Raw genomic sequence first — 24,066 nt, forward strand, 5'->3', positions numbered from 1 at the left:
TAAGTGATCAATCGCACCTAAATAAAAAAAAAATTGATAATAACTATTTAAATCAATATAAGACGTTAGACAAATGAAACAGTAGTAGGTTCTTAAACTCTTCAACCAGTCTAGCATTCTTAATCTGTCCTTGCTGCCCCTGCTTCATCACGGAAATTGATAAAGAACTGAACAGGAGTTCAAAAAACAGCATTACCCAGGGTCACAGACGTTGTCGTGATCAGGTTTTTGATACTGATGAGCTGCGGAATCTTTAGTCAATCCAGGAGGAACATTTTGGGGGAACGCAGGTCAACAATTTAATCTAACATCTAATAAATCAAAGGATGCAATTCAAATTTTAACCAATTAATTAATCATTGACAATTGTGTCAATAAAACTGGCTATATGTAACCTTCACAAACCTTGTTATAAAACTGGGTTTGGCTGTCGGTTGCTTTGGTGTCATACTGGCACATGGTGTTTTTAATCTTAAATTCACATACTCCTAATAGGTGACCATTGATGAATTATTTTTGGTCTAACAATCAATTATCATACATAATTTGATTATAATTATTGCGTTCATATCTAAACAAATATTTTATCAAATGATAACAATACTTAATTTTATTTATACAATAACTAATATTATTGTTACTATTCTTTTCAATTTCATCGATCATTCAAATGAATTGAAAAAACATTGATGGACAATGCAGGACCAGTTTAAGTTTGTTTTACAAGAAAAGTAACTTAGGTGCAACAATAATTAATGTGCATTATTAAAATTATAGTAATAGGCTGTCAAACTTTATGGATATTGTTCTGTTCCATTGGGGCATCAAATCAAATTTATGAAGATATGTAAGTCATCACTTACGCAACAAAAAGGGCTGAGGCGACATAAAACTGGGTTCAATGGGACACCTAAAATCTCTTTAATCTCTGAATTAGTTTATGCAATTCAATTAAAAATTTTGCCTAATGGTCTTCCACACTCTTCCACTTATCTGGAATACAAATGCTAGGAAAAACTGGCTTGTTGTCAGCTTTTCTTGTGTTCATAATTTCTTTATACAAGCATGCGCTAGAGTTTCCGGAGATCTGAAGCTATAATTTGGTTCTCAGCTTCAACCATGGCATATATACTTTGATTTCATTGTGAGAATATTAAGCAGACTACGACTTTTGTCCTGATTAATTCCTCGTATCGAGACAGGTTGAAGCACTTTAAAAGCAAAAGATTGTTGAAAGACACACATCAGGATGGCAATTTTGAGAGAAACTACAGCCTACACGTGAAGCTTCTTGATCAGTAGTGGGTTTAACAAAAAACATGCGAGCAAAACCAAGCATTGATCACTATGTCCAATACAAATATACTATTAATGTACAATCCATGTGCCTGCCAACGTGAAGATTGTTTGGCTATTGGAGGTGGTTTCAAGCTACACTTCAGCTCCATTGAATCATTAGTAATTAAGGGTAATTTTGGAGCTCGATTGAAAGATTCTCAATGTTATTTGCAACAGGATATATTGCAGGTAGGTATGAACTTTTGACTATATCATGCATGCTTAGGGAACCAAGGAAAAGTGAAAAAGAAAATGGTTGCACGATGATCACATGATTAGAGCTCTATGTCAAAATGCTAATTGCTAACAAATTAACTAAAGGAATTAATCTAGCAATTTTTAGGATCCCATCCAATAAAATGCGAATCATGGGATTTGTTCTTGAGGTTTGAACATCTTGAGATCTCCCACACCTTAATTTCTCCATCTAAACTTCCACTACAGATTGAAAAGATCTCCTCAAACACACCTCTGGCAACTGCTACCAACGACTTCACAGGTTTTCATGTCCTTCGAGAACTATAGTACAATGGAACCCACCCTCCATCCCTCGTTGCCAAACCCTCAGCGTACGATCAGATGATCCACTCACAAGAAAATCCCCTACATTCATTAAGCACAATATAGCCCCTGAATGACCCCACAATGACTCTACAAATCCCACCGGATGATTTCCATCATTGTTGCCTCCTTTCTCCCACACCATGATTGAACGATCGCAACCTCCTGAAAACAACACCGATCCCTCACTGTTCAAGGCAAGCGCATTAACAGTAGATTTATGCTTGTTTAGAGTTGCCACCAAGCTATGCCGTCTCTCATTATCAGCCCTCTCCCAAATTCTAATCAACCCATCAGCAGATCCCGTGTAAACAGTTCCATTATCCGAAACAACCAAAGTGTTCACAGCGTCGTCATGAGCTTTCACAGACTCTAAACAACGTTGGTTCTTTACGTTCCATATCTTGAAACTTTTGTCCCATGAAACCGAATACATTAGCCCTTTTTCGTCGTTTATAACCAAACGCGAAACTGTATCCCAGTGTTCAATCCAAAGCTTCTTCTTGTGACGTCTAACGTTAACGTAGTTCTTTGGAAATATGAAATGGAGGAACCGGTCTTTAACAGTAGGGAGAGTGGAGAGAAGCTGGTGTTTTCTGGAAGGGGTACTGATTTTCCAGATTCTGATCTTGCCATCTTGATGAGCAGTGAAGATTTTGGTGTTGTTGAATGCAATGGATTTGAGGAACCCTGAAGTGGGATCATCGTTAAAGGAATCGATATGGGAGTGGTTAGATAAATCAAAGACGCTGATTTCGTTGATGGCGGCGGCGTAGAGGAGGTTATCCTGGACTGCTAGGCAGCTGATATGGGGGCTCAGGGTTTTGAGGGTGGCGACGCAACGATGTTTCAGTGTCTGAACGGGGAACATATTATGCAATTGGTCAGACATGTTTTTCTGATGAAGTTATTGAAAGGAAGTAGTGCATGGATATATACAAGCGAGAGTGTGGTCAGAAGACGCATGAAGAATGTTGATTTGAGATTTGATCTATTCAGTCTGAAAATGAGGGCTACAGCCGTCCAAGGAAACTTGACTTGGCATGGTCTACATATCTTCCGTGGTCCCCGAAGTAGGTGATCACATAGGTGATTACATAGGTCACCCTCTAACTGTACATCACCAACCTTTTTTATTCTTCTATTAGGTTTTGGTTTTTGAAAAATTAAGCATGTTAGGGTTTGTTACATCCAACATAAACAAATTTTTTTAGGCTAAAATAATAAAAAAGTCTCCGAATTTTATCATTTATTTAAATAAATTTTTATATTTTATTGGACCTAAATAAATTTTTATTTTTTAATTTATATTCAAACAAATCTTCATTTAAAACTAAATATCAATTTATTTTAAGGATTTATTTAAGTGTAAATTAAAAATTAAGGATTTATTTGTCTATAAATTAAAAATTTAGAATTTATTTTAATACAAATTAAAAGTCAACTTATTTGAGTGCAATTAAAATATAGAGACTTATCTAAGTAAAATAATAAAGTTCATGAGCTTTTTATAATTTTAACTTTTTCTAAGGAAAAAACAAAGCTAAGCATATATTAGGTTAGGGAGAAAGGTTTGTTAAAGAATGTTGTGTCAGTTAAGATGATATTTTTAAAAAATATTGTAATCAATTAATGTATTATCTTGCAGTAAATTTCATAAAAATATTACTCAAAATTATAAATATATAATTTTTAAATAATATAGTAATCAATTTTAATTAATATTTATATAGACACATGTTTATCCAAACCCTTATATTATTTTATGAACTTAAAGTTCATTAAAGCAATAGTAGATTGCTTTTTTAAGTTGTTAGTGCAATCAAATGATATGGTTTGCCATTATTTTTTTAAAGATAGTAACATGAGAATTAAAAATTATAGGTATTAAAATTTGAATTTCAAATTTATTGAGTATCATTTTTTAAACGTAATTATATTAATCAACTAAATTAAATCTCGAGTTCATATAAAATATTGGATTTTGGTTATGGGCGTGGGGTTTGTTAAAAAGTGTCATTTTTTAGTTTGTGGAACATGGTATGAGCACATGTTCATGAATCAAGCACGTGACTTACAAATTAATTCAAAGGATCTTACTTTCCAAAGGCTCTCCTCGAGGATTAATTGACAAGAAAAAAAAAAAAAAGAACTCTTCTCCTTACCAAATGAATTATTTTTTGTTGCAAATAATTGTTCTACAAAAGGTATTAGCAACAACCTTGATCACAAACTTTTGTTGCAAAAAATAATTTACAACACCTATTGCAGCATTAAACTTTTTATGTTGCATTGCAATGCAATAATGTGGTAAAAAGCATTAGTAACAATTATATATATTTTGTTATAAAATTTAACATGCCTTTACTAGCCTATTGCAACATAATACTAGTTTTGTTCCAAAAAAAAAATATTTTATAACATTTATATAAATCAGTCTAAAAAATTTTCTTTCTAAAATTAAAAATTTCTGTAGTACATAAATTCATGTATGTGAATTAATACATATCAATGATAATCACATTGGTTAAGATGCATAAAGAAAATTTTCTCTATTATTTTATTAGCTGAGGCCTTGAAACTTGGAGGTACTTAATTATAATTTTTAATTGTTGAGGGAGGAAAAAAAAAAAAAAAACGAAATTGTTGAAGGGGGGCTTGGACCGTGGACCTTTTCTCTCACACCAGGTGCTGGGGGCCTAAGTTCAAAGCCTGGCTTGAGTTAGGGCCCAGTGGTGGTCCACTTTTAAAAAGACTTAGTTAATTTGAATTAATAATTTTCTTTCTTTCTTTAATTTATAATTTATTAACTTTTCTAAATAAATTAAATCTATGTGTGTAACTAAAATATTTAATCTATATGTAACGGAAAATAAATGAACTAAATAATATGATAAAAAAATTTGCAATATTTAAGAACAAATAAAACATATATAGCATTTAATATGGATGAATTACAATTTAATGAATAATTAAGTGTAACTAATGAAAAGCCTTTTTCTAACACATGTAATACTGTTCAATTGATTTTATTATTTTATTATTTGTTTTCATTTCAGTTTTTTTTATTTAAGATTATCAAAAATTGAATCTTAATCATTAAAATTAAGAGTCAAAAGCTCTATGATATTGATAAATATACAAATAATTATGCATATTAAAAACAACATTCAAATATTCATAAACATATGGAAAATATAATTTGATATAGATAATAAGTACATAATTATATATATAAATATTACAAGATTTTAAGTTACATATGTAGCTTTTACATAAATGAAACACATTTAATTTTAATATTCTACTATATGTTAATTTCTCTCTTTTTTTCAAAAAAAAAAATTCTACATATTTCCTCTTCCTTTCTTACTTTTAATTTTTTTTAATTTTTCCTCCTTTTTTTACATTAATTTTCCCTTAATTATTTCTCCCAATTCTCTTCTTGTTTTCACTTATATATGTGAAGATGGAATTTTTTCCCAACCTGTCATTTTAAAGATATGTAAAAAGTTTTGTTTCTAGACATATATAATTTTTTAATAAAAGAAACTGCAGTTTAAAACTAAAAAAAAATGCAAGAATTAAAATTTGATCTCTAGTCAAATGTCAGTTACATTTATATCCATAAATAAGTGTAGGAGCTTTTTGTAACAAGTTGTAATTAGAAAGTAAATGATCTACCATTGTCTTTGTATCCCCACCAATCATAGTGAATAATGATTCAAAGCCTTCAAAAAGATTGCTTTGATGATTCATGGAGAATAGCTCTCTCTAGCTTTTGCTAAAATGTCCAAAGTGATGAAGAGGAGATAACCTATAATATATAAATATAAGTAAAAATTCATTTATATCAGTGTAAGTGTCACGTTTTTTTAATTCTTAGATCAAAATTAAATAAATAATACTTGCACGTAATCATTTTGATCCAAAAATAAAAATATATATAATACTTATACAGATGAAAATGAATCCCTTATATAAATATATATATATATATATCATAAATATGTATACACATTTGTCATGTGAACTCTTTTAAAGCTATTTATTATTCATAGATCTTCAACTATATCCCCTCTACAGCTCCAAATTTACTCCACTCACGTTTTATCTACCAAATTAATAAACTTCTTTCTTTTTTATGCCGAAAAAGTTGAATTGAATCCTCTAAAATTAAGCTTCATTTGTTTCTTTACTCTTCTACCATGCAAATTGCGAGGTTCATCCAACCCATGAAAGATCTTTCCTTTCTTTTAAAGAACTTGATTGGAGGTAAGATGAAGAAAGGAATCAGAAAGTTTTGCAATGGTAATGGTTCAACCTCTACTCTCAACCAACACCAGACTGACCATGGTGGTGGTGATGCAATGACTTCCTCTGACATGGTCACCCCACCATCCATTGTTGCCTCCAATGCTAGCTCGACGACCCAAAGCCCTTCAGCAACCATGGAGGAGATGATATTGAGGTTAGAGTTAGAAGAAACGCTTGCTAGAAAAACAAAGCTGAATGAATATAGTGAGATTCAAGCTGGCAATTCTGACATCGTGCGGTCTGCCAGGAATGCTTTGAGTCCGTATCCTCGCTTTTCTCTTGATGGAAAAGATGCCATGTATCGATCTTCGTTTAGAAACTATGAAAAAATGGGTGGAAGGAACTCGGTTTGCTGTGATCATGGATTGAGAGAGAGATACTGCAAGATTGAGTTCGATTTACGTTTGCCATCAACATTGGGTGGCGAAAGTGTGGTTTGGTGCAAGCCAGGGTTGGTAGCCAAGTTGATGGGTTTAGACTCCATGCCAGTGCCAGTCAGTAGCAGAAAGGATGATAAACAAAAACTTAGTTCTCTGATAAAGCGAAAAAATCTCAGGAGAAGAGCTGAAAGACATGAAATAGAGAGAAGACTAGCCATGGATATGACTCTGAGCAGTAATTATGATGATTTCAGAAGAGCGAGGATGGGTTCTTGTTCAAAGGCAAGGTACTGCGTGATGAAACCAGTTGCTGTAGAGCCAGCGAATGGTAATGGTGGATGGCCAACCCGAGGTACTCTTTAGATTATGGCACATAGCCATGGACACTATTTGTTAACAATTTTGCACTTTGTTACCTTGTACTATGTTTGTTTGTATCGTTTGTAATACTAATAAAATATAAAAATTTTCATATTATAATTTATGTTAATATTAAATACAAAACTTATTTTTTATTTTTATCAAATTTTATATAATTTTTTATTAAAATTTTAAATTATATTATTTTTTTATCGTATCATCATATTATTTAAAATTATTGAGTCTATTGAAAAGAAAATCAACGTGCTAATTGCATACAAACAATTGTTTTCTTCATATATCCATAAAATTTCATGTTATTGAAAAAGATATGATTAGAAGAATGAACTGGTCTCTTGATGCATTCAAGATTAATAGTTTTCTTGCTTAATTTTGAGTAAGAGTTTGGATATATATGCAAACCACAAATATTAGGGATTTTTTTTTTTTTTACAAGGGGATAGAGTCCTATGTTAAGGGAGAATGAGGGAGGTTGAGTCGAACTTCAATCTTATATTTTCTTAAGATTTTTTTGATCACTAAATCAAAAAATTGAAGATCACAAATGCTAGGGTTTAAACAATTATCAAAGCATTCATTATCATTTAGATGAACAGTAACTTTGACTTTCCTATAATTGTGGTAAAAAAAATATTAATATTATGGTTGAATAGCTATTAATTAATAATAAAAAAGTTTTTATTAACTTTCAATTTTTTTTCCTTCCATCCAAACAAACATGTACAATAACATCAATCAATTAATTATTAGAACCCCTTTTTATCTTTAGGTTAATCAATTCAAATTTAAGTTAATTTGATTTTAATTATTAATTTTTTAATTAAATCAAATCAATTGAGTTCGAATTAAAATTGAATAAACAAATTTTTTGTATTCAATCAACTTTTATCTTAGATTAAGAATTTAAAATAAAAAATCAAACAAACATATTAGAGCCGTGGTGGGTTAAATTTTAAGGTCCTAAAGGCCACAGATTAGATTAAACCACAAAAAATTTAATTCCTTACCAATATTTGGCTGTTTAATTTAATGTGTGATTAATATCATCTTACAATCTGAACCGTCCACGTGAATTTATTTCATTTTTTTATTTTTATTTTTTTATTTTGGTTGTGATCATGGTACAAAATTGGGTGATAATTTTTCAAGAGAAAATGGTCCCCTCCTCACATAAGCCAAAACATTGCTTCAACTGGAAATCTTTGAGCCAGGTGTAATAAGATGGGACAACCTGGACGTTAACGGTAATATCAATTTTAAAAGTTTTTTTTGCACCTCTGTCCTTTCATTTCTCCATTATTGCATTTAGGGGAACAGGAAGACTTTCCCTAATTTGCTTTAACAACCTCCATTGCTCAATTTTCCATATTGGACCACTCATGTGCCCCCGTTAAACAACTAATTATCTCATTTTAGTGATGGTTAACAAAATAATATTCGAAATTCAAAATTTAATTCAGTTATTTTATTTAATTTTTTTAAATAAAATATTTAATAAATTGGATATTCAAATTTTAATATTTCAATTCCTTATTTTATTTAGACAATGACACCTTTTTACTAAAAAACGTAAATTTAAATTTAAAATTTTTAAGACGTTAAATAATTTATTTTTTCTAAAAAATGCTTAAATATAATTTTATTTATTTTGAAAGAGAATAAATAGAAAGTGAAATCCTTTGTTTTTTTATATTTATTTTTGTATATAAGATACAAAGGATTCATCTTTCCAAAAAATATTATTTTTAACTATATAAAAGAAATTCGTATAACTTTTTATTTACATCTAGTTGCATTCTAATACTTTCATCAAAGATTTCATAATGAGAAATTCAAATAATTTAAAATTTGAAATTTTAATTTAAAGATGACGAATTTGAATTTGTACAATACAATGATTAATAGATCCCTATATGAAAAAAATTATAATAATAAATAAATTGAGCGCATAAATATTATATCTATAAGCAAGATTACATAAATAAGCTTTTTTTTAATATTTTAAATTATTAAGGATTAATTTTTTATCACTATAATTAAGAACTCAATATTCTATCAAATAATACACGATTATTGATAAAAAATAAATTTTTTATGTTCATCAAATGAGATTAAATTAAGTAGTTGCATAATCTAATAAATAGACCAAAAGGAAAACCAAAATTACTAATGAATAATAATTTCTTTTAAACAGATTAATTTCATCGTAACCAAAACAAAACTATTTTCTAACTGTTTGCTAAAAAGTATGCATGTCTTGTCATCATATAATATTTATGGTTCTTGAATGAAAAAATTGAAATAAAAATAAATCTCAAATAAAAAACAATATCAAATAAAAGAGTACATATGAAATAGGATGTTAATGAGTAGAGTATAGGAAGGGTAACGTATTTTTTATCTTTAAATTTTTATATTATACTTATTTTTGCATTTATATTCAAATAATATTTTAAATTTATCACTATTTCCATTTATATTTAATAGATATGAGTAATTCTTATATCCACGACTTTAAAAAATAAAAAATAAAATTTAGTTTTTAGTTTTTAAATTTTTTTAATTTTTTATATATTTAAGTAATTTTTTATAAATATATTTTTTTTCAAAAAAATATTAATTATAAATAATCTAAAATAATAATTTACATTATTTAATAAAAATTTTATTTATTAAATATATATAAATATATATGCACATGACAAATACAAGACAAATGTTATATTATTAATCTCTATTTTTATATTTAATAAAAATTTAAAATTATACTTATCTTCATTCTTATACCCAAAATATAATATTCATCGTTATTTTTATTCGGCTAAAAAATCAGATTTCATTAGGTACGGTAAGATTGACATTTTTACTACAAAATAATAATTTGTCTTAGCCAAAAAAAAAAAGTTTAAAGGGCCTAATTGAAAGAGTTTTAGGAACTACGAGGATTCATTAACAAAAAACCCAATCTGATAAAGAGAAGAAAAAAACTCCGCCGCATAAATTTAAGGGCAACACAGTTCAAACACGCTAAATACGATAGCTATCGTAGCACGGACATCTAATTGGTGACAGCCCGTGACTTTATCACTGCCCGCCAACTCGCTTCAGTTCCAAGTCACAGATTCACATTAACTCTCGCTGTCTGGTCTGCACTCAGCAAACACCAAAAGAAACATCCTCTGAAAAAGAAAGAACAAAAACGAGGAATGTTCATCTTCTTCTTGTTCTTCTTTTCCTTTTAAACTCTAATCCAAAAATCCAATATTTACAGAGGAAATTGAAAAAAAAAAAAAGGTGGGAGGAACTGAAGAGAAAAGATGGGTGGGGTGACTTCATCTATGGCTGCAAAGTTTGCGTTTTTTCCACCCAACCCACCTTCATACAAGCTAGTTAAAGATGAAGCAACTGGGATTTTGCTTTTAGACCCTTTCCCTCATCGTGAAAACGTCGACGTTTGGCGTCTCCCAACTCGCCGTGGCTCCGAAATCGTTGCTGTGTACGTGAGGTACCCCATGGCCACCTCAACTCTGCTCTACTCGCATGGGAATGCGGCTGATGTTGGCCAAATGTATGAGCTTTTCATCGAACTCAGCATCCACTTAAGAGTCAATCTCATGGGGTATGTTTCACAGTATTCACTTTAGCATTTTCTTTTCTTTTTTTTTGGCCTTTTTAGATACCCTTTTTTGCATATTTCGTTTTTTTGCATTTTCTTGATGATAATTGTACATGTGTTTATATCAGTGAATTTGGTGTGGAAATGATCTTTTTTAATTTTCATTTATATGATTGAGTTCTCCCAAGAGGGAGTTTTGGGTAGAAATTTTGGTTTTCTTCTTCATTTATATGATTGAGTTTTGTAATTTTTGTTAGTTTTGTTTTAATCTAATTGAGGATGACTGTTGCGCTAATCACTCGTTTAGTGAACTTGAGATATGCCAGTGTAGGTTATTGATAGATCAACTGAAGTCAGGGTTTGAATTCTTGTGGTGCTTGGTTTCTTGATACAGATCTGTTTTCTCAAGAATCTTCAGGTTATTCTGTTATCAAGTGCGATTCTTGTTATGGTTAGGGAACTGCCAAATAGTGGTGCAGAATGGTGGTATGTAAGGAAATTTTGTCATTATGTTTGTGCCTCGTTTTATCAATTAAATCAATGTTAGAATGCGGTAGAAGGGGAAATTGCAATTGTTCAGCCTTTCATGGTTGTTGGTACAGTCAGTTTGATGGAAAATGGTAGTTTTTATGAACATTTATGGAGAATTTGGTGTTGTAATTGTCATGCATGAGCTAGCAAATGTTTTCTATGAAAGTGCAAATTCAGGCATAACCTTCCTTGTGTTTATTTATTCCATGGTATTGTTAAATAAGCAGTTATAATTGACTTGCAAAGTAGAAGAATATGATCTTTCCTTTTTGTGTCAAATTGGCGGTTGTGCTTCAGCCTCCGTGAAATGGCTAATTGTAGTTGATATCTGCTATTGTCCGCAAATATTTGTATGATTAATGTGTGAAACCAGTGTATATGACATCTTGAAATCTCGAACTCAATGCATACATTTTTTCAGGTATGACTACTCTGGCTATGGACAATCATCAGGAAAGGTAATTGTACCATGAATCCTCTACTCTTAATATGTGACTGAATTAATTGCATCCGATAGCTCTCACTGAAGTTCATATATATACCTTTCTTCAGCCCAGTGAGCAGAATACGTATGCTGACATTGAAGCTGCATACAAGTGTCTTGAAGATAGCTACGGTGCCAAGCAAGAAAATGTCATCCTTTATGGTCAGTCTGTGGGAAGTGGTCCTACCGTGGATCTTGCTGCTCGGTTTCCTCGACTAAGAGCTGTTGTTCTGCATAGTCCTATATTATCAGGATTAAGAGTCATGTATCCTGTGAAGCGCAGTTATTGGTTTGACATCTACAAGGTTAGACATGCTACTCTCTTATCTATTGAGTTCTATCAAATCTAATGTTTGATGCGTATGTTTGTCTTCACCTTGTATCTTAACTTGATTTACATGGATTTGCAGAATATTGACAAAATCTCACTGGTAAAGTGTCCTGTGCTGATAATTCACGTAAGTCTCCAAAATTTCAATATTTTGCATTTGTTAATTTAATGAAATAATCATGGGAATGTTACTTACATTTTTTTTACCAGCAAAGACATTATTGCAAAAAATATGCAACTGTAAGAAAAGGATACTGGGACATGAAAATTTTGATAAATATGTTCAAGTTTTATGTCATATATAGTTAAGAAATTCATGATTTCGTAATGGTGTTGAAATTCAGGGAACGAACGATGATGTTGTTGACTGCTCTCACGGGAAGCAACTTTGGGAGCTATGCCAAGAGAAATATGAACCATTATGGGTCAAGGGAGGAAATCACTGCGATTTGGAACTCTATCCTGAGTATATTAAGCATCTCAAGAAATTTATATCGACAGTCGAGAAATCACCTTCTCGAAGAAATGGTTCTCGGAGAAGTACAGATGGTTTTGAACAAACTAGGCAAAGTACTGACTACTATGAGGCTCCAAGAAGGAGTGTAGACCGCAGGGATAAACCAAGGAAAAGCACTGATAGCAGGGACAAACAAAGAAAAAGTACTGACAGGTCAGAAAAACTGAAATTTCATGGGTATAGTAAATTTAATAACATCAACAAACTAGAAAAGCTTAGAATATCCTTAGACCAGATGGAAAGGATAGAGAGGTCACGCAGAAGTGTGGAATACCATGATAAATCCAGGAGAAGCATTGAACACCAGCTAGAAAAAGCAAGGAAGAGTGTTGATTGGTTAAGATAGAATCCGTACGGTTTAGAAGTTCCTAAAATCAGTTCGCTTGGTTTGTTCTAGTGGTAAGGAATAGATAAAGTGGAAACAGGAGAAAAGGGGGAATTGTTTTGGACTAATAAGTTATTGTTGTAGAATTTGTATTTTCGTCTTCAAAGTTATGTTCATGGGTTGTAGGGTTTGGTATATGTTTGAGATTTCTTCTCATTGATTTTCAATGAAAGATTCTAACCTGTCTGATTTTTCTTGTGGAAAATTGAAATGAAAGCTTGTAATTAACAACTATTATTTCATTACAATGTTTAGATTTTTGTATTGTATACCATGTTTGAAACTTTGGATATATCATATGTTAGCTTGGTTGATGGCTTCATGCCTTGTCAAGCAAAAGACAGATGGTTTTCTATGCAGAAGACAGATGGTTCTCTCAGTTAGAGTTGGAACTTGTTTTTTAAGAAATCAAATCAGTTGTAGGAATTTCACTTATATCGTTTCATAATAAGACTAATTTACAAATATGCAAAATGAATCATTGGTAATTAAGATATCAATTCATTACTTTTTAAAATGTTTTTCTTAGAACTACATATTACTGTGTTTATATTGGTTTTAGAAATGAAATTAAGTAATTGTAATTAAACATTAATATTGTTTTTATAATTTTTTTTATATAGAATCAAAAAACTAAACAATTTCTTTTTTTTTTTTTTAATTTTTTAAGATTGTTGAATACTTGAATAAGTTTGAAAACGTACTTGAATAAGTTTCTATCTTCCAGAAATATCCTTAGATCAATCTCAACTGAAAACCTAAGAACTCTCTCACCTTTTATTAATCTTAATATTGCCTCAACCCAAAACCCTAATTCAAACTTGAATTTTTAGGTTTCTATTACAATAGCCTCCAAACAAACGGTATTTACTCGAAGAGCACCATTAAGTTTATCGGTTAAACTCAATTTTTATTATTTTAAAATAATTTTCAACAACCCAACATAATAATAATGATTATTATAATAATATAATTATACTTATCTAGCAAAAAAAAAAAAAAAAAGAGGATAACTTGACTGATACTAAAACTGTGGCGCATGGCTGCGAAAGATTATGTGATTTCTCTTTCTTTTTTTTTTCATTAATTAAGAATCATAATCAAAAGATAAAATGTATGACCGTAATTTTACTTACAAATTAAAATATGTTTTCTTGTATAATTATAAGTGTAAAAAAGTTATTAAATGAAATTCAAATTTAATTATATGTTTTATTAGTATAAAAAATCATAATCAAATTATATGTTTTATTAGTTCATAAAATGATATTTAATAAATTTAAAATTTAAATTATAATAATTATAATTTATTTTTTATTTTTAAATTATGATCTTTTTTGTTAAAAAAATATATAAAACTTAATCCTCTTTACATAATTTTAACTTGCATTTGTTAATCGAGGCAAATTACACAATTATAAATAGCTTAACCTATGTTTCAAATAAATGATTTTATTAGCTTAGTGACCAAGCAAGCCTTAAGAAAACACATGACTAGGGTTCGACCCCAGCCCTCATTCCCCCCTTAATGTGGGGCTTTGCCTTCTTGATAAACAAAAAAAAAAAATGATTTTACAATTATATTTAATTACCATTCTCCAATTATATGTTGTAATTATTTGAGTTACTCTCTAACTATATGTTTCAAATATCTATTTAAATATAAGATTTTCATCATAACTGTAAATCATAGGTAGTGTAGCATGCATGCATGAGATTATTTATGCTTCTCCTTTACGCAAAGAATTAATTGATATTGCTATATAAATATAATTTAAATTCATTTTTAATAAGTCTATGATAATTTTTTTTTAATTTTAAAGGCAAAATTAAAAAATTATTATATATTTTATTTTTTATTATATATTTTAAAAAATGTGTCATTTTATTAATCATTGATGATAAAGTTTAAAAGTTGCTTTATTAATGAATGTCCTAATTTTTTTATGTAGGATATGAGTCGTAATTTTTTTAACTAAAAAATTACATATGTAAAAGAAATAGAACAACAAAGTTTACATAAAATTTTTTAGATGAAGTTTGTGAAGTTATTTTTAAAATAATTTAATAAAAATTTTAATAAAAAATCTAAACAGATAGATTAATAAAATTTAATGTATAGATCAATAATATATAAAAAAATTATTACAAACGTTATTTATAATTTAAATTTAATCTATACTTATTTAATGATAAAAATTTTATTAATATTTTTATTAAAAATATCGATCTAAAAATACATATATATATATAAATTTATGTAAATTTTTTAAATTTTACACACTTAATTTATATAACGAGATCTTTTAATTTATTAATTTTAATTATTAATTTTAATTTAATTATATTTAATAAAAAATTTTACAAATTTTATTTAAAAAATTTCATCTAAATCTTTTTTAAAAATAGAAATGCATGTAGGGCACCAGTATTTCAAAGTGGCATTAGTAGTTAAGAATTGATTTGGTGGGGAGTAGGCGTGGCTCTTATCTACGCGCATCCAAATCCAATAAAATGATAGATGTCCGTTACGCCATCATGATCACTCATCTGCTTTGATGATCCGTGGATATGTAGGGACCATTTATTCTCCCTTCCATCCACAGATAATCTTTCACCCCTGCTTCGTCTGAAATCTCACTTTATATATTATATATATATGTCTTTTCTTTCTTTCTTGATCTAATGATAAAAAAACTTTTAAGAAGACATTAAAATTTAATTTTCTTTCTTGATCTAATGATAAAAAAACTTTTAAGAAGACATTAAAACTTAATTTCAAACTAAATCTTCTTCTTTTCTCGCTTGTAACATGGTTTTGCTCTTCTTTAAAACAATATATATATATATATACACATATTATAAAAAAAAAATTAAAAGTACAAGAAATTATCCCATTTTTAAGATTATAATAAATCATTAATTTAAAAGTAAGATTTTTAAAATTTAAAAAGATTTTCAAACTTATAAATCGTTTATCATAAAATTCAAACTTTAATGCTTTATATTAAAATCTTAAATACTTACATCAATTCCTATTGATCATCTGATGTATATTTTTATCTCGCGTGTACAATTGTTTTATGTTTGGAACAAAATAGAGATCTATGAAGGAACGAAGAAGAACATACATAAAAACTTTGGCAAATATGTAACACCTTTTTATTTGACTATTATGATATGTCACAATATAGTTCATTTTATATATATTTTAATAGTTTTTTTTTAATTTCATAAATAGAATTAAAATATTAATACGTATTTTATTTTAAAATTAATTTTTTAATATATCTTAAAAGTTATGTATCATCTTATTAAATTTATCTATAAAATTTAAAATTTTCATTAACAATACATGGAATAATTTCTTTTCTAAATATAAAGTACATTAATAAATGTAATATCATTAAATAAAATGATAAGTGATTATACTTGCAAGTGATATGAAGCAATTTTTGTAGTTCTTTATTACTCCCTCCATCCCAAATTGTTGTTTGTTTGGGTGGTATTAATTTTTACGAAATTTAAGAAAAATGCTTTGATTTTAATATATTTAATATTAAAATTATTTTTTTATAAAATTAAAGATCCATGACTCTTAATGTCAAAAAGTACAAAATTTTATTAAAAGTAATTTTAAAATATAAAAAAATAAAAGTTTTAAATATTAAAAAAAGACATTTTTTGGATATTTCAAAATAAATAAATAAATAAAGAAAATGAGACAGAAAGAATAATATTTAACAATATCTAAACTAATTTCAAGTTCAATTTACTTTAAAAGTCATATTAGCAGATTCTCATTTATCACTATGATGCACATTTTGATGTGTATGATAAAAAAAAAAAAAAAAACATTTTATGAATCCCAACCCTTCTAAAAGGAACAAAAAAAATTTAAAAAAAAAGAAAGAAATCCCTCAGAGAAAATATTTGAAAATTGAAAATTTAGCTTAAATTTAGTTTATGTTTAGATCATCAAGCATATTTATCCCATTTTTTATATTGATTTGTTAATTTAATTTAATTTAATTTATTATTTTTTAGTGTAATAGTTGTCTCATATGTTTTGAATATATAATGTTTTATTTGGATTGTTATTTCATACCTTTAATATGTAATAATCTTATTAAATTGACTTCTGTTGATTTTATTTTACTTCCAAAAAAAAAAAATAATGACATGAAAAACAAATGTAATTACAAAAGAAAAAAAATTGAGAAAACAGAAAGGGATTTGATTGTGAAATAACAAGATACTGCATGTGCAAATCAGAAAAACTATTGGCCAATAAGGCATACCACATGGCAACAGTATTGTACACCATGTGTTAAGTTATGAGAGGAAGTTGTCCAGCTGTTTTCACCCACCACCAAAATTTTGAAGGAAGAAAGCTTGGAAAGTAACCTCTAAAAAGGCCTAACTAAGAACATGGGCCCTGCCTTTTAATCTTTCTTTGATTTTTAATTTTTTTAAATAATATATAATATTTTAAAATTTAAAATTTTGATTTTAATTTAAATTAATTTGATCTAAATTAAATTTTATTTGTTAGATTTGGTTAATCTATTTTTAAATTTAATTTTTTATATATTATTTTAATATAATTTTAATATATTTAAATAAATTTATATATATAACAATTATTTTTTTATATAAATTTCAAATATATAAAAATTAATAAAAATATATAATTTGATTTGATTTAATTTTTTTAATTTTTTATATCTCAATCATAAATCTAATTCAAACTCACTCAAAATTGAACTAAACATTATAATTTTGAATCAATTTTTAATTTTTTCTCACCCATAACACTCATTGCTAGATAATAAATTTTTTTTCGATTTTAATTATAAATGATGATGCAATATAAAATAACATAAAAATATATAAAAAAATAACTGTTTTAAAATTTAATAAAAATTAAAAATGCATTTCATATTTGATTATCAAAATAAATTATAATATAATAATATATATATTTAAAATCAAGTACCTTTGCTATACATATTCTGTTTTCTAAAAGTGTCATAGTATTCCAAAATCGACGTCTGTGATCACCTTTGAAATCCACAATCAACGGCTATGATTAGCGGGCGAACGACAGAAAATCAAAAGAGATGATAAGAATCCACGTAGCTTTCATTAATGATCTCCAACTAATCCGAATGAACGGATGCTACGCCAGTCGATGGGGGCCATTGGTCGGCTAGATGTTTAGACAGGTGGCAGTTTGAGAGATCCCCATTACGCCGTGTCAGCATGTATTGTCGTACAGTTTTGTTCGGTAATGTGAAATATCGGCGTACTTTGCGGCCATGAAAAGCAGTGATGTTTGAATTAGAGCGCATATGCATGTGCCGCTGTCATGAAAAATTTTAATTTAATTAATTTTGAAAATAAAAAGATGAAAATGAAAACAAAATTAAATAGATTTTTGATATCGCAAATTTATAGTTAATAACTACATATCATTGTTGGAGAGGTAGGTGATAATTTATAGCCCCCTTCAGGCCCTTTTTCAATCGCATGGAATATTAATGCTTAAGGTTGGAAATTGACACGAAAATGCAAAAAATTGGTTCTAACATTTTTTATATAATAACAATAATAAATTAAATCTTATATTTCATAATTATGAGGTCAATTTTATTAAAAATTAAAAGAAAAAATTATATTAATTTTAAATTTTAAATTTTTTTACGATACTTATTTTTATTTAATTTTTTAATTTTAATATCATCTCTTATTATTTACGTTTTTATATTTCATGATTTATCGTTATAAATTTTAATTTTTTTCGAATCTAAAAACTTATTTTATCTAACTTTCATTCAAATAAGTCTACATTTCACATAATTGTAAACATTTTTTATAAAAAAAATAATTCTAACTTTTTTATATAAAAAAATTCACAATATGAGAATGAAGAAAATAATTACATATATTAAAATTTTAATTTTAAATTTGTTAGATATTATATTTTAAAAATAATTGTATGAATTAAATTATTTATTTAATTTTAATTTTTTATTATCTTATATAGTTGAAAAGTACTTATATATAATGCATAAACTACTTTTTTGTTAGAGATTATTATTAAAATGAAGAACATTTTTGGCATTTTTCAAACCAACATCTATCAAGTATTTAATGGTATTAGCTGAATTTTTCATAAATTTATTACTCCCATCTTCTTATGATGGCTTTCATATGAACTTTTGTATTTTTCATGTTATTTATTTTAATAAAGAAAAAGCATATAAAGACTTAACCAGTATTTTTCACCCTTTGCCAACCAAATCAAGCAAATGCAAAAGGGGGCCCAATAAAATCCATAAATTTATTGGCCTACCTCTAAAGAAATTAATCGATGGAGCAACAAGGCCTTCTTCCAAGCTCCAATTGGTTCATTCTTTTTAATAATTGAGGTTGTCTTTTTTGAACTTTTATTAAAAAATTAAAAGTGTTCATCATTTCAGACATTGGTTATTTTTTCCCTAATGTCTTTCTCAATATATACAATGACATAAATATTAAATTTAGACATGACAAATAGTATATTTTTATTATATAAAATATTAATAATTTATATATATTTATCATTTTTGATATAAAAGTTATGTATTATAATTTATATTAACATAAAAATATAAAATATATTTTTTATTTTATTAAATTTATTTATAATTTTTATTAAAATATTAAAATATAATTTTTTATATCTTTTATTTATATTATTTTTATATTATCTCACTATATTATATTTTAAATTATTAATTCGAGAAAACGACTCACCCGTGCGCCAATATGCCCGGGAAATCCCCCTCAAATGATGGAAGTTGGGCACGGTGAGGCAACCTAGAATCTAGATGGAAAACGCCACAAAAAAAGGGCATGGCGAGTGGTGGGGGAGAGAATTTAATAGGAGTAACTTTTTTTTTTTATTTTGTTTTCTTTTTGAGTGTTTGAGCAGCCTTATTCAGGGCCTTACTTAACGGCAAAAACTACCCAACTGGAATCCTGTAAAACCTGAAATCACGAAGAATGGCGACCCCACATTGTTAGTTTAATCACGCCATTGAGCAAGGCTTTAACCCCTTTATAAAGACCCCTCTCTTCTTTTCATTTTTCTCAAGCTCAAACCTCCATTTTTCTACTGTCTGAACAATACAAGTGGAAAGGAAAATGGCTATCCCTTCACTTTCACTTCTCTTCTTCTTGACCTCTCTTCTAATCCCAGCTCTCATCTCCTCTTCCCCAGTTCAGGACCCAGAACTTGTAGTGCAAGATGTGCACAGGTAAAATTGCTCCACCACTAGATAGTGCCATTGTAATATTTAAAATGTGTGACATTTTTTTGGTTTTCTGGGCAGGGCCATCAATGCGTCTAGGAGGAACCTTGGTTATCTCTCTTGCGGAACCGGCAACCCGATTGATGACTGCTGGCGGTGTGACCCCAACTGGGAGAAGAACCGGCAGAGGCTAGCTGACTGTGGAATTGGGTTTGGCAAGAATGCCATTGGTGGAAGAGATGGTAAGATTTATGTTGTCACTGATTCTGGTGATGATGATCCTGTTAACCCCAAGCCAGGAACTCTAAGGCATGCTGTGATTCAAGATGAACCATTGTGGATCATTTTCGCTCGTGACATGACCATTCAATTGAAGGAAGAACTCATCATGAATTCTTTCAAGACAATCGATGGCAGGGGTGCTAGTGTTCACATTGCTGGGGGTCCGTGCATTACCATACAGTTTGTGACCAACATTATTATTCATGGACTGAACCTTCATGACTGCAAACAAGGAGGGAATGCTATGGTGAGGGACTCCCCACGGCACTATGGTTGGAGGACCATATCAGACGGTGATGGTGTATCCATCTTTGGTGGTAGCCACATTTGGGTGGATCATAACTCATTATCAAACTGCAAGGACGGGCTAATTGATGCCATTCATGGGTCCACAGCAATCACCATTTCAAACAACTACATGACTCACCATGATAAAGTCATGCTATTGGGGCACAGCGATTCCTATACTCAAGACAAGAACATGCAAATCACCATTGCCTTTAATCACTTTGGAGAAGGGCTTGTCCAAAGAATGCCAAGGTAAATATCCTCATCCCACAGTGAATTTGGTTATGTGGGTCATCATCTAAAAGACTAAAACAATATTTTTTTTTTTCACATTTACAGATGTAGACATGGGTATTTCCACGTGGTGAACAATGACTACACCCATTGGGAAATGTATGCCATTGGAGGAAGTGGTAACCCAACCATCAACAGCCAAGGGAACAGATTTACTGCTCCTGATGACAGATTCAGCAAAGAGGTGAGGACCATTTAATACTTAAAACCGAAAAGCTCAATGTTATTCATTAAGGCATAGCTTCAGTAATAATTATTTCATGCAGGTGACCAAGCATGAAGACGCACCCGAGAGTGAATGGAGGAACTGGAATTGGAGATCAGAAGGCGACATGATGGTGAACGGTGCGTTTTTCACACCGTCGGGCGCGGGTGCCTCCTCCAGCTATGCCAAGGCTTCTAGCTTGGGTGCTAGGCCATCTTCACTTGTCGCTACGATAACGACTAATGCTGGTGCACTTAATTGCAAGAAAGGCTCTCGTTGCTGATGGAGAGAGACACATGATCGAACACGACACTTTGTTACAAGTGATTTAAGTGGTGTTCGAGGGCAATTACATTTACCATATTTTTCTACTTTTTTTTTTTTGTTTTTTTCTACTCTGATGATTACAACCTCGGCCTGTTCCTCTAAGAACATCTAGGGATTCTTTTGAAGAATCTTGATGGACTTTGAGGAAGCAAGTGCAGATGAGTTGATATATACTAAATTCTAAGTTATGTTTATTTATTTTACATTAAAATCTCTCTCTCTACCACAAATCCATGGTAGAAAACCATAAAAGACAGTAAATAATGGCGACCCTAAAGACAAGGAAACATAGAATGCAAGTGCAGACAGATGAAAAGTTTCAACCCAACCATTTTTGAATTAATTTGAATTGATTTAAGTGAGTAGGAGAGTTCACCAACCACCATAACTGTAGTTAAATTGGCTCCAGCGCTAAATCATTGTCGGTTATCTACAAAGTAAGCATTTTTTTCAAACATGGAATCCCACTTAGATGCCCATCCATCCAAATTATCCACACGATTCAACTCCAAGATAATATAGATCACTTTCGTCCTTTGTCCTTTTTTGACCATGAAGAACATGCTCTTTCACCAAGGCATGGAATACAGAAAATCACAGCAAAGGAGCACCCAATGTCTAGTCTCCTGGGCCCTCCAAGAGATTTTACAGAGAGTAGATATGAAGACAAAAAGGAAAAGGCACATGCATTCCATGGAACAGCTTTTGATGTAACGGTCTGCTTATAACTAGATCTTTACAAAGTTGCTTGCTTCCATATTCAACAGGTCATATCCTTTTCTTTATTAATGAGCACCAAGGACTTCCCAACTCTCGTGTACCATCATATCCTATCTCGCATATGCAACATTTAAAGGTTACAATAGATCAGTCACTCCGAGTCAATACATAGATTTTGTAGGATATGACTTTGGTATATGCTCCAGTGGTCCAGGTTTGAAGGGCTCTAGGGCATATTTGCCCCTGCCTTGCCAAATCAGATTTGAGACTCCCTACTGATTGGCCAGGGGTTGCATCTGTATGTAGCGATCATCTGCTGCAAAACTGGGCCCTGGCGTTTAAATCCCAAAGAAATGGAACCCAGCTTACAAAGATTTTCATTTCCTTCTTAAATGTCATGGGAATAAATTCCAATCCAAAAAGTGCATGATGAGTGTTTGAAGGAATGTTATATCATTGGTCGGCTTGAAAATCAGGAATGGTTTACAGGTTTAGTGCAAGAAAATCCTCTGAGTTGGATTTCTATTTAATTTGGATAAATATCGATCGCATCCATCATTAATGCAGATGGTTAGGCCTGGTCTCAAGACATCATGTGATGATGCAGATTTTATGGACCCGACCACGTGGGAGACAATTGGAAGACGGCTACAAGCCTAATTGGAAGGTTATGATTTTGAGCTTTTGGACCCTCATTATTTTCCTTTATCTAGCGGCAAGAAAATGGTTGATTTGTGACGGATTTTCAAGATTCGAATGATTATAAGGACTCGAAAATATAATCCAGCCAATCTTATCCGATGACCATCTGTCTGCAGGTTGCCTTACTAATATTTTAAAATTTTTTAATAAATATTTGAATTATAAATTTATTAATCAATATGATTTACATGTCTCAATTATCCTTTCTCGAATAAGAATATTACAATTCTGCCGTTTGCCATAACATTAAAAATAAATGGCTTTGAAAATATTTAATAAAAAAACATATATACTCATAGGTCACGTTTGGCAGGGGCGTGGCTATAACATTAAAAAAAAAAAAAAGCATTTTTGTTTCAATGTATAAAACTTATCCCTATTTTTAAAGAAAATTTTGAACTACGAAATTATTATTATAAATATATTCAGTCACAAACTCTAAAAATTTGATCGTCGTGGCAAAAAATAAAAGCTAGTAGTGTAGAATTGAAGAAAAAGATAACAAAACCCAAAAATTTAGATAAAAGAATTTGCGACGAAGCTAGTTTACTTTTGGGCCGACCTTTGGTGTTATTATATTAGCGACGAGGAACAACAATAGCTGGGCTTTGTCCAACTAACATATCATCTTCTCTTTTTGGCAATTGAATAACAATGGGCAATTTACAATGCACATGGCCCGGCCAATCCATTCGTTTTTCATTTTTTTCTTCTGTCTGCCCAATTATTTTGCATTTGAACAAAATCAAACCAAAATATCAAAAATAAATTCAAGGAAATTAAATGAAAATTTTGCCCTTCGTTCTAAATTTTCACTAGAAAAATAATAATAATTTTAGAATTCGTTTCATATAATAATTATATGAAAATTAGGGTTAGGGTTAGGATCTTACTAACTTAATTTTATGGAAATTATTGCGGAATTTTTAACGTAATTTAATTATAATTATAAAATTTTAATTAAAATTGAATTTCTTCGCTTGAGATTGAGATATTTAAAATAAATTTTATTTATTGTGAGTTAGAATTTTGTACTTGGTATTCAATCATGTTAAAAAAAAAATTGTGTATTTCACAAAACTAAAGTTGCAATAACCTATAGAACCTTG

The 24,066-nt window shown here is 29.6% G+C and overlaps 2 protein-coding genes and 2 pseudogenes across 3 annotated transcripts; 3 read left to right on the plus strand and 1 right to left on the minus strand.

Annotated features, from left to right (window-relative positions):
• Nucleotides 1–1,553: 1,553 nt before the first annotated feature.
• Nucleotides 1,554–2,978, minus strand: LOC111289703 (protein JINGUBANG-like; annotated as a pseudogene).
• A 3,046-nt stretch (nt 2,979–6,024) lies between these two features.
• LOC149514143 (uncharacterized) lies at nt 6,025–7,033 on the plus strand. Its single transcript, XM_089745840.1, has one exon. It carries the CDS (start codon nt 6,108–6,110, stop codon nt 6,957–6,959), a length of 852 nt encoding a protein of 283 aa, XP_089601966.1. The 5' UTR covers nt 6,025–6,107; the 3' UTR covers nt 6,960–7,033.
• Nucleotides 7,034–10,108: 3,075 nt separating this feature from the next.
• LOC111284752 (uncharacterized) lies at nt 10,109–12,833 on the plus strand (annotated as a pseudogene). Its single transcript, XR_016329365.1, has 5 exons — nt 10,109–10,596; nt 11,546–11,582; nt 11,677–11,913; nt 12,019–12,066; nt 12,284–12,833. The product of XR_016329365.1 is annotated as an uncharacterized LOC111284752 (transcript).
• Nucleotides 12,834–19,795: 6,962 nt separating this feature from the next.
• LOC111289709 (putative pectate lyase 18) lies at nt 19,796–21,762 on the plus strand. The gene is made up of 4 exons (XM_022880968.2): nt 19,796–20,145; nt 20,221–20,961; nt 21,049–21,187; nt 21,270–21,762. The coding sequence occupies exons 1-4, from the start codon at nt 20,033–20,035 to the stop codon at nt 21,489–21,491; spliced, it is 1,215 nt and encodes a 404-aa protein (XP_022736703.1). The 5' UTR covers nt 19,796–20,032; the 3' UTR covers nt 21,492–21,762.
• The last annotated feature ends 2,304 nt before the right edge of the window (nt 21,763–24,066 follow it).

Source organism: Durio zibethinus, chromosome 17 (genome assembly GCF_047325235.1).
Source record: "Durio zibethinus cultivar Kanyao isolate XHJ-2024 chromosome 17, ASM4732523v1, whole genome shotgun sequence".
Lineage (NCBI taxonomy): Eukaryota > Viridiplantae > Streptophyta > Magnoliopsida > Malvales > Malvaceae > Durio > Durio zibethinus.

Excerpts from the sequence above, each read along its gene's own strand:
- LOC149514143 (XM_089745840.1), top strand. The coding sequence starts at position 6,108 with ATGCAAATTGCGAGGTTCATCCAACCCATGAAAGATCTTTCCTTTCTT.
- LOC111289709 (XM_022880968.2), top strand. The coding sequence starts at position 20,033 with ATGGCTATCCCTTCACTTTCACTTCTCTTCTTCTTGACCTCTCTTCTA. Across the intron at positions 20,146-20,220 it reads GTAGTGCAAGATGTGCACAG|GGCCATCAATGCGTCTAGGA; the intron begins GTAAAATTGCTC and ends TTTTCTGGGCAG. Across the intron at positions 21,188-21,269 it reads ATGACAGATTCAGCAAAGAG|GTGACCAAGCATGAAGACGC; the intron begins GTGAGGACCATT and ends TATTTCATGCAG.